This window comes from Schistocerca cancellata, chromosome 5 (assembly GCF_023864275.1).
Source record: "Schistocerca cancellata isolate TAMUIC-IGC-003103 chromosome 5, iqSchCanc2.1, whole genome shotgun sequence".
NCBI classification, from domain to species: domain Eukaryota; kingdom Metazoa; phylum Arthropoda; class Insecta; order Orthoptera; family Acrididae; genus Schistocerca; species Schistocerca cancellata.
Window position 1 is genome coordinate 18,990,182 of NC_064630.1, and position 18,482 is coordinate 19,008,663.

Below are 18,482 nucleotides of genomic sequence, written 5' to 3' on the forward strand. Positions count from 1 at the left end.
TTATCATCGTTGATAAAGAACGTCCGTCCTCAGAGACCAAAAACAGGAAAAGTTAACGTAATATTGGTAAACTGCAGGAGTATCCAGGGCAAGGTTCCTGAATTAGTATCTCTTATTGAAGGAAATAGTGCGCATATAGTATTAGGAACGGAAAGTTGGTTAAAACCGGAAGTGAACAGTAACGAAATCCTAGACACAGAATGGAATATATACCGCAAGGATAGGATAAACGCCAATGGTGGAGGAGTATTTATAGCAGTAAAGAATTCAATAATATCCAGTGAAGTTATTAGCGAATGCGAATGTGAAATAATCTGGGTTAAGCTAAGTATCAAAGGTGGGTCAGATATGATAGTCGGATGCTTCTATAGACCACCTGCATCAGCAACCGTAGTAGTTGAGCGCCTCAGAGAGAACCTGCAGAACGTCGTGAAGAAGTTTCGTGATCATACTATTGTAATAGGGGGAGACTTCAATCTACCAGGTATAGAATGGGATAGTCACACAATCAGAACTGGAGCCAGGGACAGAGACTCTTGTGACATTATCCTGACTGCCTTGTCCGAGAATTACTTCGAGCAGATAGTTAGAGAACCAACTCGTGAAGCTAACGTTTTAGACCTCATAGCAACAAATAGACCGGAACTTTTCGACTCCGTGAATGTAGAAGAGGGTATCAGTGATCATAAGTCAGTGGTTGCATCAATGACTACAAGTGTAATAAGAAATGCCAAGAAAGGAAGGAAAATATATTTGCTTAACAAGAGTGATAGGGCACAAATCGCAGAATATCTGAGTGACCACCATCAAACGTTCATTTCTGAGGAAGAGGATGTGGAACAAAAATGGAAAAAATTCAGAAACATCGTCCAGTACGCCTTAGATAAGTTCGTACCGACTAAGGTCCAAAGCGAGGGGAAAGATCCACCGTGGTATAACAATCATGTACGAAAGGTACTACGGAAACAAAGAAAGCTTCATCATAGGTTTAAGAGTAGTCGAATCATAGCTGATAAGGAAAAGCTGAACGAAGCGAAAAAGAGCGTAAAGAGAGCAATGAGAGAAGCATTCAACGAATTCGAACATAAAACATTGGCAAACAATCTAAACAAGAACCCTAAAAAGTTTTGGTCATATGTAAAATCGGTAAGCGGATCTAAATCCCCTATTCAGTCACTCGTTGACCACGATGGCACCGAAACAGAGGACGACCGAAGAAAGGCAGAAATACTGAATTCAGTGTTCCGAAACTGTTTCACTGCGGAAAATCGTAACACGGTCCCTGACTTCAGCCGTCGCACGGACGCCAAAATGGAAAATATTGAAATAAACGATATCGGAATTGAAAAACAACTGCTATCACTTAGTAGCGGAAAAGCATCCGGACCAGACGAGATACCCTTAAGATTCTACAGTGATTATGCTAAAGAACTTGCCCCCTTTCTATCAGCAATTTATCGTAGATCGCTGGAAGAACGTAAAGTACCTAGCGACTGGAAGAAAGCGCAGGTCGTTCCCATTTTCAAGAAGGGTCATAAATCAGATGCGAATAATTATAGGCCTATTTCGCTTACGTCAATCTGTTGTAGAATAATGGAACATGTTTTGTGTTCTCGTATTATGACGTTCTTAGATAATACAAATCTCCTTCATCATAACCAACATGGATTCCGCAAACAGAGATCATGTGAAACTCAGCTCGCCCTATTTGCCCAAGAAATTCACAGTGCCGTAGACACTGGCGAGCAGATTGATGCCGTATTCCTGGACTTCAGGAAGGCATTTGATACGGTTCCGCACTTACGTTTAATGAAAAAAATACGAGCTTACGGAATATCGGACCAGGTTTGTGATTGGATTCAGGATTTCCTAGAAGAAAGAACACAACATGTCATTCTTAACGGTTCAAAATCTGCAGATGTAGAGGTAATTTCGGGAGTACCGCAAGGAAGCGTGATAGGACCTTTATTGTTTACAATATACATAAATGACTTAGTTGACAACATCGGTAGCTCCGTTAGGCTATTTGCAGATGACACGGTTGTCTACAAGAAAGTAGCAACATCAGAAGACTCGTACGTACTCCAGGAAGACCTGCAGAGGATTAATGCATGGTGCGACAGCTGGCAGCTTTCCCTAAACGTAGATAAATGTAATATAATGCGCATACATAGGGGCAGAAATCCATTCCAGTACGATTATGCCATAGGTGGTAAATCATTGGAAGCGGTAACGACCATAAAATACTTAGGAGTTACTATCCGGAGCGATCTGAAGTGGAATGATCACATAAAACAAATAGTGGGAAAAGCAGGCGCCAGGTTGAGATTCATAGGAAGAATTCTAAGAAAATGTGACTCATCGACGAAAGAAGTAGCTTACAAAACGCTTGTTCGTCCGATTCTTGAGTATTGCTCATCAGTATGGGACCCTTACCAGGTTGGATTAATAGAAGAGATAGACATGATCCAGCGAAAAGCAGCGCGATTCGTCATGGGGACATTTAGTCAGCGCGAGAGCGTTATGGAGATGCTGAACAAGCTCCAGTGGCGGACACTTCAAGAAAGGCGTTACGCAATACGGAGAGGTTTATTATCGAAATTACGAGAGAGCACATTCCGGGAAGAGATGGGCAACATATTACTACCGCCCACATATATCTCGCGTAATGATCACAACGAAAAGATCCGAGAAATTAGAGCAAATACGGAGACTTACAAGCAGTCGTTCTTCCCACGCACAATTCGTGAATGGAACAGGGAAGGGGGGATCAGATAGTGGTACAATAAGTACCCTCCGCCACACACCGTAAGGTGGCTCGCGGAGTATAGATGTAGATGTAGATGTAGATGTAATGTACTAAAGAGGCATCTGCAAAGATTTTCAAACGGAGAAAAATTTTCGCTAAATTCTCGTTCAGAACATCATCTATTGTACGCAGTCCATTATTTGGTTCTTGTTGATCATTATCAAAGAAAGCAGCAGTGTAAGTAACAACAAACAGCAGTCTCTTGCCATTGTTTCGCTAATAAGACGATTCCTCTCTCTCTATTTCTCTCTCCCCCCCCCCCCCCCTTTTTTTTTATGGTAAGCGGCGGTAGTGCGCACAAAAGCAAGCCATGCCGCGAGCGGCGACAGGCCGTAAACACTCATTATCAGAATGCGACAAACAATGCATGACACAGTACAATAATGCATTTTCAACTTAAGAGTGACGTAAACACCTATAACAAAAAGAACGGCACTTATCAGATCAATGAAAAATAAGCAATCAATTCAAACCAGACAAAGCGCGTGAAAAAGGAAGGGTACCTGTACAAATACGGTCAGAGAGCCTGATGCATAGCAATGGCTACCTGGTAAAGCTTAACTGCTAAGCTTACGACTCGAACCAAACTACTGTAACTATATCGTCATTCATTCGACCTAAACTGTGACTCATATTACAATGGACCAACTTTGTTTCGATTTGGAGGTGCAGCCTAAAACTTTTCTCTCCCCTTGAATTTCGAGTCTCAAATTTCAGGTGCGGCTTAGATTCGGGAAAATTTTTCTCCCTTGATTTCGAGTCTCATTTTTCAGGTGGGGCTTAGATTCGAGTGCAGCTTAGACTCGAGTAAATATGGTAGTTGGTACTCCCATATACTGGAGATGCTGAGTCGCAGAAAGGCACAACAAAAAGACTGTCAGAAAGTCAGCTTTCACCCAACAAGGTCTTTGCCAAAAACAGACCCCCCCCCCCCCACACACACACACACACACACACACACACATTCTTATTTCCAAGCACCATCTGGACAGATGTATTAGGTGCAATGGAGAGTGTTTTGAAGGGGATTAGGCTGTTTTGTAAACAATTTGAAAAATATAGCTTTTAAAAATAATTCCAGTTTTTTTTGCAATCCCCCCCCCCCCCCCCCCCCCCCCCCCCCCCCCCCCCCCCTTGTATGTGGGGTTTTTCATACGAACTTGCAAGAAACGAGGTTTGATCCTCACTGTATTAGCACTCTTGAGACCACCCAATGGCACAATAATGCCAGACTGGGAAACATCAGTGCAGTACCTATTCACAACCCTGTAGCAGACAATACAACAATGGAACACTACAGCAGCATGTGAATAATGGTGTTGTGATTCCATTTGCCCACAAGTAAGTAAGGCTGGTATTTGTGAAGTTATAGGAGAAAGTACCAGAGCCTTGACGGAATTACGGCGAAACTGTTAAATTGGGTATGGATCAAATGTACCATATCTGACAGTGTTCTTAAATGAGAATGTGGAAAGAAGAAATTGTTGCTCACCGCGTCGACAAGGCATCGAGTTGCAGACAGGCACAATGAAAAAGACTCCTAAAATACTAAGTTCTTCTCCTGAACTAGAAAACACACACACAATTGCACAAGCACAACTCACCCACACGTATCCCTATCTCAGGGCACTTGAGCAGGCTGGGTTCTCATTATTTGATAATGCTGTACATTAATACCTTTCTTAGCTGATACCTGACACTGCTCTTATGCAAGTGGACAAAAATAGCATGTAAGGTAAGCGAAAGAACAGAGGCTTTTAACAAATTATACCACCAATATCTACTGGTTAAAGGTCGTGAATCGTATCCTAAGCTTACGATCATCTTAGAGGAAGAGAAGCATCTCAGTAGAAACCAGCATAAATTTTATTTACACTCCATGACAATATGTCATTGAGGGCACATGACAGCAAGGTTTTTAGTGGTTGTGCCAAAATGTTTTGATACAAGTGTCAATAAAACACAATTCACAGAACTACAAAACTTCAACTACAATTAAAAATAATAAAACACAGCAAACACACACACACACACACACACACACACACACACACACACAGAGAGAGAGAGAGAGAGAGAGAGAGAGAGAGAGAGAGAGAGAGAGAGAAATATGGAAGTACTTATTATATAAGGTCAAACTTAGACCAGACAGGGAAAAGCAGTGGAAAGACAATAGCACAGCAGATGGCTGATCATTGGATAAAAAGGATGAGGCAGCCACTCAGCAACACATCGAAATCTCCAGCCTAAAAAGTTACACTGAAGACTAGGCACTCCATAAAACTTTGAAATCTTCACAACACCAGTCTTATCATCTGCTACAACAGAGGACAGATCCTTAACCTAAAGCTGTTTCTACCTGTTTATCACACCATAAAAATCGCTCATTTAAAATGTGACTTACAATTATTTTCACACCATGGGCATCACAGACAGCAGGGTCCTCTCACCAGATTAGGAAGTTATCGTGCGAGGGGACAGTGCTCAATTCAAAGGCAGATCAGGGCCACTTCATCCCACTGGAATGACTGGCAGGAGAAATGCCACAGCTGACTGTCCATCACTGCCAGCCTCCTCCATAAATGCAGGGATCTCTGACTCACCGTCGAAATGACAGCCCACAGGGGAACAGCACATTGTGTCACATCAAGTTCCCTGCAGGCCTCCCTTGCATTATGGTCTGCCAGTTCCATTTCCCTAAATTCCCACATGCCATGACGCCAAGTGGAATGATACCTGCTTGCCCCACTGTTTAAGCAAGTACATTTGGTCACATGTGCTGCATTGATTATGCTAAGGGAATTGGAGCAGATGAGAAAAAGACGCCTCATCTGCTCAAATGCTATAAGGATCGCATAGAAAAATGCTCAGAACACTACAGTAAAAGAACTTTGACAGGTAAGTCCAAATGGAGGATTTCTTTGTAATCATAAAGCAATTATGTTTCAATGCTCATGGAGGGAGGTTGAGGGAGGAGGGGGAGAGAAGAGAAACATACTCCGTAAAAACCAAAATGTTACTCCACTGGCAAGAAGTTCATTCCTAAAAGTTCATCTGAAAGTAGAAGATGAATCAGACATAGCTGGCATCATCTCAAAATGGGCACAACAATTTTTTTCCAAGAAAAATTGTATTCTCTTTCAGGATGACTTCTGAAATCATAAATATTCACAGTCAATCTGCAATTATACTGTACATCCTTTTGAAGTCATTGGTACGTAAGTAAAGTCCTCTGACAATTTCAGAAACATGAACATACTCTATTTTACTAAATGACATGGCTCAGCAAATAAAGAATTAAGTTCCAAAGCATTTATGCTGGAGCAAGAGTCAAGAATGTTTCCGGAAAATCTCTCATCTAATAATAGTCAGAGGCTGAGAAACAGTTTGCCACCTTCACCACATCTCAACTCACCAACCAAGTGTCACAGAAAGATAATTGTGGCAATCACTCTTTTGATCTTTATTGTATCATACAAACACAATCATATTTTCAATCAACAGTAAGATTTGCATCTGAAACATTAATTATGTATACGAAAATGTCTGAAGGCGCCAACCCAAGTATGATGTTGACAACAATGGCTCAGAGTACTTGGAAGAAATCCGTACTTTTGTAACTAGTTCCTCTATAATTACCAAAAGAGGGCTCTCTTACACAGAGAAGCGAAAAGTTTCAGTGTACAGAAGAAACATTTAGGAAGGTAAGTACATTACATGTTTGTTTACTTGGTGAAACTACTGCTGTTAAAAACATCATACATTTTTAGAACAGTATTCAAAGAAGGACATGTTCTGATGTCAGAACTTACACTAAGTACAATGTCATTTCCAAACAACAAGGGCTAACAAGAAAACCTTGTCCAGCACAAATTAAGTGTGGCAATTGCTTTGACTAAGTGTTAAAACAAACAGTAAGAAGGTAATGTGTTTTGACAAAAACATTAGTAGTGCTGTAAGCAAGTAACACACAGAGGATTGTGTTTAGAGCTAGACACATCTCATAATTGTCTGCAGTGGTAATATAACAATCACACAATGTACCATCATTAGTCACAACTGAGATTTCACCATGATGAGTTACCACTTCAACGAACTATAATATGTACATATAAATTTCTTTAAATGAGATGATCCAAAAACTTCACCACAAAAGTACAAAACAAAGTACGAATACTGTAAAATAAGGAAGCATGCACACACACAAATAGCAGCTCCAAAAATGCAGAATAACTTGTGAAGAAGCACGTAATCTGAGCACATAAGTTTTTTCACTTTGTACCAATTTTGATTTGTTGTATATTTTACACGTGTAAACCAACTAAACACACCCATCAGACATAAAAAAAAACATTGGAAGTGAGTGTACCAATAAAGCTGGCTAACTTCACAGAAGTCAGTAAGACACACAAAATAAATTAAAAAAAAAAAAGACCTTACAGGTGTGTAATACTTCTGCCTTGGAAGTTCTGCTTCAATATGCTGCCTGAGCATTTCAGTGGTTGGAACCCCTGGATGAGAAGTCTGCCCAAACGACTGAAACATCCCAGAATGGTTAAAATGGCACAGAAATAAGGCACAGCTGGTGCAGACCATTCTGTACAATCTAAATAGCTCCTGATAAGGATACTGTAGTCATTTCTGTATTTAACATAACACAGTGACTGTTATGAATGGAAGCTGAAATAGTTAGAACCAACAGTTAATACCACCACAGCTTTTCTTAACAACAAAAACTCATAAGCACTGAATACTGTCAGTGTGTCACCCAACTCTGTGAATGACTGTGGTGTATGTAGTCTGTCATGCATTTTGTTAATAGAAAATGTTTGAATCTGATGAGACAGACTGTAGCAGTGTAATAACAGTTCAGCAGCAGATACAGCACATGGCTGGAGTAATATTCCAGTTTTTTACTAGTGTGAAAGTACAATAAATATGAAATAAAAATTATGACTATAAACTGTGTGATTCAGTAGTTTGGTGACACCAAATAAAAGGAAAAAGAAAATAATATCATTCCTCATCTGCTGCCTGAGCTTCATTGTCATTGAGAAGATTGTCAGACGTTAACATCCCACTCGTGCTGTTACAACTTCCTTTTCCCACCTGCTTCTTCTTTCCCCATGGTTCATAAAGATATAGCTGTGGGATTTGGCAGAGATCTAGGAAACAAGACCAAAATAACATATCCTGCAGTGCACCTGTTTAGGGAACCAGTGAGAAAGTAAGTTATCTTGTTCCGAACATTAATGATAAAAGTCCAATTACATTTGAGATCATTCAATATTTCTGTAAAGCAAGTAAACAAATGAAACAAAATACCTGCATGAAAAGCTGTGAAATACAAGAAGTTGGTTGACTCTGATGACAAATGTGCAAGAAATAGTTTAATATTTGACAGCGTGTTAATAATGAAAGTAAGAAGAAACTGGTTCCGATTCTGATAAATAATAAGTAACTATTGCTGCAAATGGCTCTTAAGATGAAATATCCAAGAATCTGAAATGCAGGATGATCTACAAGTTGGAATCACCCTCCTTTTGGATGAATATAAATTTAATGTAGTGTGAGATGGAATGGAGGGAAAACCTGTAACGTGGCAGCCGTCTTGTAAGCTGGATGCAACTCGTAATTTTCAAATGGGAAAGGGAGTATGTGAAATGTCAAAAAAATAGAGAATTATAAACAATGGAAACTCCACATAGGAATATCAGCAGTGTAGGAAAATACAGATTGCTGCTTACCATAAAGAAGACACATGAAGTTGCAGACAGGCACAATTAAGAGACACTTACATAAAGCTTTCAGAAACAGCCTTCATCAACAAAAGAGAAACAGAGAAACACAAACCATTCATACACACAAGCAAGCACACCTCACGCACACATGACTGCCAACTTCAGCAGCTCAGGCAGAATCAACTGTCATACGGACTGGAAGTAGCAGTCTGGAGAGAAAGGGGAAGGGGGACGGGAAGTAGTGTACTGGTGAAGGAACAGAGGAACACTGCTTAGTGGAGTGTGCAGGGACTAGAATCCCAACAGGCACAGTGTCAGGAGGTTGCAGGGCAGAGATGTTGAATGAAAAGGAGAAGATTGGGGAAAGATGGGTGGGTGCATTGGCAGAGAGTGGGTGACAAGGATCAGAAGGAGATGACAGAACAGAGGGGATGGAAACTGTTGGGTGGAGGGTAAACCCAGTCACATAACCCATTCCTCATATACTGCCCAAAATGATGGGATCCTCCCAAATGGCCTAACCACTAAAATTCAGGGACCAATGACCGTCGCAGTCTGGTCCCTTGAATCCCCCAAACCAACCAACCACTAAAATTCCTTTCTCTGAATCCCACCCTTCCTTTCACAATGACCTTCAGCTTTTCAGATTCTGTCTGCATATTCTGGCCAAACACACATCTCCATGGCATAGGCATCCTACAACCACCTCTGCTCCCTCCGTAAGATACTTCTACTGTGCAATCCCTGCTCCATTCATCACATCTCAGAAATTGAGTTCCTTGCTCTCCAGCACCTGAAGGAGCTTTCCAGACGCCACCTCCATAAGTTATCCAACCTGCTGACATCCCACCACCTCCTCGGGGCACCACTATCCAACCCCTACCCTATGCACAGTGTTCCTCCTCGCCCACTCCTCATAGCAGCTAAACCCTGCCTAGCTGACATTTTAAACTTGTCACATCCTCCAAAACTCACTACCAACACACTACCAAATCCAGAGCCAAAACAGTCCCATAACACTATTGGTAGTCTTTCCATCATAACCCTCAACTCCACAGAAGTTTCAGTCCTCTCCAAAGGCCTCACTCTTAGCCCTACACCCAAATTTAACCATGCTGGACTTGTCAATGACCTGTTCTCCTTCTCCCAATACATTCAATGGAAGCACTTCTTTGCCACCAATTCCTCCAAATAAATTCCAATATTGAACCCTGTCTCTCCATTTCATACCACCCCAGTTCATACCACCATCCAACTGTGATCCTCCCCCTCCCACCTATCTGCGGTCACCTTCACGAATTTCTTACCTCCAACTTAGCCTTAATGCTCTTCCCCAGATCCCTTCCTCAGAATACCAACGTTTCTGCAGAAGAAAGAGTAGCCATACACAACCTCAAAACAAATCCCGACCTAATCTTCCTACCTGCAGACAAAGGCACTAACACTGTTCTTATAAATCGCAATGACTAACTGGTGGAAGTCCTCCACAAATTACCTGATTCCTTCTACTATAAACTCTGCCAGAGTCATCTCATTCCAAAAGTCAACATAACCTCCATCCCCTACTTAAAGCCTTAGGCCCTTCCCACAACCTCTTCCCTCCTTTCGCTCCTACTCCTATGACATGCCGCACACCCACCTTCTACAAGCTCACCAAAATCCACAAACCCAACAATCCTGGACACCCCATTGTGGCTGGTTATTGTGTCCCCACTGAAAGAATTTCAGTCCTCACCAACCAAAACCTCCAACCAATTGCCCATAATCTAGCCTTTCACATCAAATATACCAACCTCTTCCCTCACAGATTCTCCACCACACCCACCCCTTTATGTCCGGATCCCTGCTTGTCACTGTTGATGCCACCTCCCTATACACCAACATCCCTCATGCCCATGGTCTTACTGCTATTGAACACTATCTTTCCCAACATCCTTCAGTCTGCAAACACACAACCTCGCTCCTCGCACACCTTTCTAACTTTATCCCAACCCATAGCTACTTCTTCTTTGAAGGGAAGGTATACAAACAAATCTGCATCACAGCCACAGGCACGTACAAGGCACCTTCCTATGCTAACCTGTTTATGGGCCATCTAGAGGAGACCTTCTTACCCTCCCAAACCCAAAAACCTTGGTCTGGTTCAGGTTCACTGGTGATGTCTTCATGATCTGGACTCAGAGCCAAGACACCCTGTCTTCATTCCTTCACAACCCGAACACCTTCTCATTCATCTGCTTCACCTGGTCCTCCTCAATCCAGCATGCCACCTTCCTAGATGTTGACCTCTTTCATTCTGATGACTCCATCTGCACCTCTGTCCACATTCTACCCACCAACCGCCAACAGTATCTGCATTTCAACAGCTGTCATCCCTTTCACACCAAAAAAACCCTCTCACACAGCTTGGCCACCTGGGGACAGATTATCTGCAGTGACAAGAACTCCCCTGCTCGGTATACTGAGGGTCACACCAAAGCCTTCACAGACAAGCACTATCCCACAGACCTAGTCCGCAAACAGATCTCCCATGACATTTCCCCTCACAGCCCCCATCCTTCCAGCATTCCCAAGAACTGGCCACAAAGGTGTACCCCCTTCGTCACCCAGTACTACCCCGGATTGAAACAACTGAACCACATCCTTTGCCAGGGCTCTGGTTACCGGTTACCTATCACCACGCCCTGAAAAGAGGGACATCCTACCTGAGGTCCTGCCCCCTCCTCTTAAAGCGGAGTTCTGTCACCCACTCAATCTCTGTAATATCCTTGTCCATCTCTATGTGACACACAATTCCAACCCCCTGCCACAAGGAACATAATATCCCTGTGGAAGACTGGGGTGCAAGACCTGCCCAATCACCAACCCAGCACTTCCTATTCCAGTTTTGTCATAGATTTAACCCACCCCATCAAGGGCTGGGCCGCTTGCGAAAGTAGGCATGTCATTTACCAACTCTGCTGCAACCATTGCGCAGCCTTTTGCCAAACTATGGCCAAGAGCAAAGTAGACCACCCTGTGGCACAACATGCTCGACTTCAACGGCTACTTCACTACCCGAGCTATCTGGATCCTCCTGTCCACCACCACCTTCTCTCAACTGCACACACCCTCCAGTCCCGTAATTATCCTGACCTCAACCTACGGTAACAAAATGTCCCCACACCCTCCACTCGATAGTTTCCAACCCGTCTTCTACCATCTCCTCCCACACATCATCACCCACACTCTTTGTTTGCTGCCCTCTGCCAACGCGCCTGCCCATCTCCTTTTTTGTTCCTTTCTTCCCACCTGTCTACTCCACAATCTCCTGAAGCCACACCTGTCAGCATTCTAGTCCCTGCACGCTCCAGCAGACAGCATTCCTCTGTCCACGCACCTGTACATTATTATCCCTTCTCCTTCCCTGCCCCCTCAATGTTGCTCCAATCCCACGTGATAGTTGCATCCTGGCCCGCACTGCAAGAGATGGTGGTCATGTGTGCATGAGGTGTGCTTGCTTGTGTGTATGAATAGTGTGTGTTTCTCTGTTTCTCTTTTGCCGATAAAGGCTGTGACCAAAAGCTTTATGTCCGTGTCTTTTAACTGTGTCTGTCTGCAACTTAACGTGTCGTCTTTGCGGTAAGTAGCAGTCTGTCTTTTCCTACACTGTAGATAGAGAATCACATGAGAAAAATAATGGTGCCTTTCATTTGAGCATACATTTACCCATTCTCAGTTTATGACTGATGTTTCTTCCTCACAGGTGACTCAAACACTGATGGCATTAACACAAGCTGAATACACTGAAATCATCCCAATATCAGAAGAGAGGAACATCCATGTTTTCACATAGGATTTTGGCTGGTACCACCCATAAGGCGGACTGTCCATTAACCGTTGGTGCAGTGGTGAAACTTCTTGTGACATTCAGTGAAATTGGTTCTGTCGCATACAAATCCAAAGCTGGTCCATCGACAGTGGCTGTAGTACTCTATGCATCTCGCAGGAAAATGGAGTCAGCCATACTTCAATAATCATAGTTTTGGGCACACATATATGGCATCCTTACTAAGTGCATTATACAACTTGTCGCCATGGGCAATCCAGAGCATAGGGCTCAGTTTGCAGGACAAATGATTTCTGAGCTGTTCAAAAACCGTCATTTCACCTCTTTAATTCTGTTCACAGATAGAGCTAATTTCTATGCCAACAGAGAGCCACATGAATTCAGAGATATTGCTCAGAAGTCAATCATCAACAGATGGAGCCATCAAATATAGTTCGCACACTGAAAGTGAAGTTTTGGTATGTAATATGGGGTTCTCGTATTGGTAGCCTGTTCTTCACTCAGGGTACACTACTAGCAGCCCACTCTCTGAAGCTGTTGGATGAAGATCTGCTGCCATGGCTGCTCTCTGAAGATGGGAGATTTAAAACTTTCTTCCAGCACAATACTACCCCGTCTCATTAGAGGTTAGCCATCTGGGCATATCAGGATTTCCATTTTCCTAGGGAGTGGACAAGGTCGTAAAGAACCAGTGGAGTGGACGTGACATTCTCCAGATTTAAGTCCATTACACTTCTGTTCAAATAGACGTGTGAAGGCAGTCAAGTGTGCAGCAATGGTCAGAAACTCGGCATGCTGTAGAGAGCAGATCATCGATGCTTCTGCTCACACTCCAGAACATTTGTCGGTTACAGCCATGAAGAATGGGTGAAGTGAGTAACAACAACCTTACAATGTGCTGAACAACTCATTGAGTACATTATTACCAGCATTTCCTCATTCTGCGCAAAATGTAACATAACTCAAGAATGAATAAAGCTATGCTGGAATGAAAGACACTATTGTTTTCCTCTTTTAGTTCTCTGTTTGCCATCAAACTAACAGACTTTCATTTGAAAATTACGAGTTGAATCCAAAAAGAGCGTCATGTTGGCAACATAGCCTCACAGGTTTGCCCCCCCCCCCCCCCTCCACACACACACACACACACACACACACACACACACACACACACACACACACACACACACACACAGTTCCATTTCATATTATTCAATTTGTTTATCCAAATATTTTTGATTTAGAAGAGTGGCTCCACACCTTCGGCCACCTTGTAGTTACTTTCACTGATGATGTTAACATTACAACCGAGCCCAATGGAGGAATCTCCAGCCCTCTTCAGCTACAGTAAGTACATAACACCTGCCTAATTTTTCCAATAGTATGTAGCCAATTTTTAAAGCAAAGGTTTACAGTTCACTACCGTGCAAAAAATCCTTCACCTACAATTTCAAAATCAATAAGGCACATAAGTCAATCCTTTACAAAATCACATCTACTGCCTTTCCTACTACTTCTCTTTGTTACTTCTTACAGCAGCTTACCTTTATACATGCAACCTGCAGAGGTGTTTCACCCTTTGCATTTCTTTTATCTTTTGCTGATGTAGCCTTAGGAGACTGAGCTGTCTTTTTACTTTTTGATTTTTCTCTACTGGTCCTCTGAGTTACTAATGGCTCATCAGAGTTTGTTACAGAGTTGCTACCTGATGCCTTCCTGGATCTGCGGCCTTTACTGACCGAACGTTTTGGAGGCCGTTTATTCTGCACGTTGACAGCTTCTGCAGCAATTTTTGATTTAACAGTAAAATCATCAGTTTCCCTCTGTTCACATGTATCATCCTTTATCTTATGGTGGGAATGTTGATTATCATTGTTCTTCTGCATAGATTTTCTTGAATAGGTTTTAACAGCTGATGAATTTCTTGATGACTTTAAATGTGCTGTCTTCTGTGGTAGACCAACACTGTCAACTGCAGTTGTCAGTTGCCGACACCCCTCATTCAAGTGTAAATCTTCTGATAATGGATCACTGTGGAAGACAAAAAGTGTAAACTAATACAAAATCACCATGTTCTCAATATTTGTTCAATGCATTATTATCAAACGAAACACTTTCAATTGCATACCAGCGTATTTCATTTAAATAGATAAGATTTTAAAATATAAACTATGTTTCACTATCAATATACATTTAAAACTGAAAACAGATAAAGAGCCCATCATCTATATAAGTGGCTATTTCTGGCTTCAACATAGGTACAATTGCACATATGGACACAATTTTTTTTAAGACTACCGTATTTACTCGAGTCTAAGCCGCACTCGAATCTAAGCCGCACCTGAAAAATGAGACTCGAAATCAAGGGAAAAAAAATTTCCCGAATCTAAGCCGCACCTGAAATTTGAGACTCGAAATTCTAGGGGAGAGAAAAGTTTTAGGCCGCATCTACAAATCGAAACAAAGTTGGTCCACTGTAATATGAGACAATTTAGGTCGAATGAATGACAATACAGCTACAGTAGTTTGGTTCGAGTCGTAAGTTTAGCAGTTAAGCTTTACCAGGTAGCCATTGCTATGCGTCAGGCGCTCCGTCCGTATTTATACGGGTACCCTTCCTTTTTCACGTGCTTCGTCTGTTTTGAATTGATTGCTTATTTTTCTTTGATCTGATACGCGCAGTTTTCTTTGTTATAGGTGTTTACGTCACTCTACGCTGAATATGCATTACTGTACTGTGTCATGCTTTGTTTGTCGTACTCCGATACTGCGTGTTTACGGCCTGTCGCCGATCGCGGCATGGCTTGCTTTTGTGCGCGCTACCGCCGCTTACAAATTAAAAAAAAAGAGAGAGAGGAATCGTCTCATTAGCGAAACAATGACAAGAGACTGCTACTTGTTGTTACTTACACTGCTGCTTTCTTTGATAATGATCAACAAGAACCAAATAATAGACTGCGTACGATAGAAGATGTTCTGAACGAGAGTTTAGCGAAAATTTTTTTCCGTTTGAAAATCTTTGCAGGCGCCTCTAGTACATTACATTCTGCACAGAAATTAGAGTCATCTTAGATTTAAAAATCTAGCCAATTGCTCGCTTCATTTCTGATTGTATCACTGTTTAGCATAAGAATAATACGAATATAAACATGACATGATATGTATATTCTTCCGCATTTGCTGTTGTCTCACTCTAGTTTTGTGGTTTATTACGCAGACAGGATTTAAATGAGATAGCAGCAAACACGAAACAGAACAAGGCAAAATGTTTATGTTCGTATTATTCTTATGGTGACGAGAATACTGCATGTGATTCACAATTTATAAAAGTTCCTATTAGCAACCATCTCTTCTCACAGATAGGAAAAAATTCAGAACGTAGAGTTGGCCATATTGACAAACATCCTAAACATTCTTGCCAGTCGGGTTTTCGTAGTACATTGAAATGCTACTACATTCGAAGATGAACAATACGGAATTTGTATTTACTTCGTTGGATAATGTATGAAAATGCAGTGGTCAAAACTCGGCGCGGAGAAAAAAAGCTTGTCTTCCACCTTTTTTTAAAAAAATTTATTTACTGACGCACAGGTTTTGGCGCCAGTATTTATCTTTGTGGCTACAAAGCATGCCTCTGTAGCGCTACACATATTCGGCGGCAGAACTAAGTTATGGCGGCACCCACCGACATTTGTAAGAACTTCCGCTTGCTTTGCACTCGATTCTAAGCCGCAGGTGGTTTTTTGGATTACAAAAACCGGAAAAAAAGTGCGGCTTAGATTCGAGTAAATACGGTATGTAACAGGACATCCTCCTCTACCATTGCTTTTCCTCAACAGCACTTGTCAATGACAGTATTCTTTTTCGAATTTTGGACATGTCAATATTATCTCAGTTGCTCTTTTGAAAACTTTCACATAATTGTAAGCTAAAATTTAAGAAATGGAATTACTTTATAAAATATTTTAGTTTCTATGTTATAATCGATAAGTACCAGTTCTGAACGTACAGTTGAAATTATTTTTTTTTTTGTTTTTTGCGAAACATTTCCAATTACGAATTATTGGCACACTTAAAACTTCTATTATTAATTACACAATCCTGTACTGTTTACTATGTTTATTTCTGGATTCATTTATGAAATAATAATCGAAATTAATAATGTAACAGAAACTAGTAGAAATTCATTTGTTAAGAAAAATTGTAAACCCTTTGGAATATTGTTATTTCTGCAGAGTGTAGGAGTCATAAGCATGACTCTGTGTGATAGATATATTTTTGTATTTTTGTGCAAACAATGTTATTTTGACTTTGTTAGTGTGAAAAATCAAAATACTGTATGCTATACTAAAATGTGAGAAAATATATTTATGTAAAAAAAAATGCTGCCATAACAATCTTCAGATTTATTTCATTAAAACCTGAGGACCTGATGTGACATTTTCAGTTTCAAGAATCAGAATCCTAGACAAGAGACTGACAACCTCCGCTGTTAAGTCCCATAGTGCTCAGAGCCTAGACAAGATGAACTGGAGCCATCTCAACATGACAAGCTAAGTAAGCTAGAAAGATTATTGTAATCTTCACTCCTCTCAAATCTTCATAAAAGACTGCTTATTAATTATTTTGATTGGACATTGTTTAATGTGGACAACTGATGGAAGTAGGAAGAAGGGAGGAGATTACAATGTTCAGTTTGTAATCCCCAACGACACTGTTTTATACATCAAAACAAGTACGGATATGAAAACTGAATTCACATATAAAATTAGTATGGATCACTCAAAATCTCGTAGGGAACAATGAACAATACAAAAAGACAGATCCTAACTACCACATACAGGAGGCGCTTGGTGGCAGACAAGTGCAACTGCAAAAGACTGCTATATATTATTCAGCTATCAGACCACATCTGATGACAGCCTTCATCGGACAGCTGGAATAGTTCTAGCATTCACTTTCATTGTGCCTGTCTGCCAATGCCTCCTCTATATAGTGACTCAATTTTCTGAAAGTCTAATTTCCTATAAATTCACACTTCATAGTGTCGAAAACGCCTCGATAGGTGTACTGTCTGAATATGTAGTTCCAACAAACATCTGATTTTCAGGAACATCCTCAAGGTTAATGTCTAGTGTGGACTGATATGAAATCTGATTAAAGTATTGATAAATGTTTATACCCAGAGAAGACAGTTTATAGCACCAATATATGTTGACCAAATCTCAACTTTCCACAGCTTGTGCACCCATCTCTCATACTTTTTTTCAGTTGGAATGGGTTTCTTGGTTACTTAGTTACATATTATGTGGATGTTACACAATTATGTGGATGAGTAATGTTAGAGGCTACAAGTAAATGACTTGTTTGTGTGTATGCTACATGTTCATCATTTTCAGATTATTAAATTTACTACAAAAAATGAACATAGTATGTTTTTACACTACTGATACTTGTGTAATAAACTTAAATTTGGCTGGCACATGACACTTGCTTTCTTCTGGAGCTGCGTCGAGAATCTCATACCCACATGTTAAACGCACGTTCCTGTGAACCTCAAGTTCAGAAAGTTGATGCCTTCATCACCATCACTCCAAATATGTTAAAGTGCACGTGAGTGGAAACTGACTGCTGACCGGAAATCGTAAGTGTAATCAAAGTAGTCCATGACGAGATGATATAATTAATGTTGGAAAACAAACTTTACACCTACACTGCTACAGTGAGGAAGTGATGTAACAAAATCCACCAAAATAGAAATTGAAGCTGCATGTGAGACTGATTGGGCAGAACTCAGTATCAAGTGTGGACATAAAATGATACATGGATCCTTCCATCACCCACCAGACTCATCTACTGATATAGCTGAAAGCTTTAGAGAAAACCTCAGTTCACTTGCACGTAAATTCCCCAGTCATACTGTAAGCATTGGTGGAGAATTTAATCATCCAACAATTAATTGAGAAAATTACAGTTTTGTTAGTGGTGGGTGTGACAAAACATCCTGTGGAGCTTTACTAAATGCGTTCTCTGAAAACTACCTACAACAGATAGGTGGAACCCCACTCATGATGGAAATATATTGCCTCTGTGGCAACAATGA

The 18,482-nt window shown here is 41.1% G+C and overlaps 1 protein-coding gene across 1 annotated transcript in view; it reads right to left on the reverse strand.

The window, feature by feature from the left end:
- The window catches only part of LOC126187966 (BRCA1-associated RING domain protein 1-like), a 157,907-nt gene that overhangs the window by 100,102 nt on the left and 39,323 nt on the right, over positions 1-18,482 (reverse strand). The window contains exon 3 of the mRNA XM_049929348.1: positions 13,924-14,410. Coding sequence (XP_049785305.1) covers positions 13,924-14,410 — 487 coding nt within the window. The remainder of the gene's footprint in view (positions 1-13,923; positions 14,411-18,482) is intronic.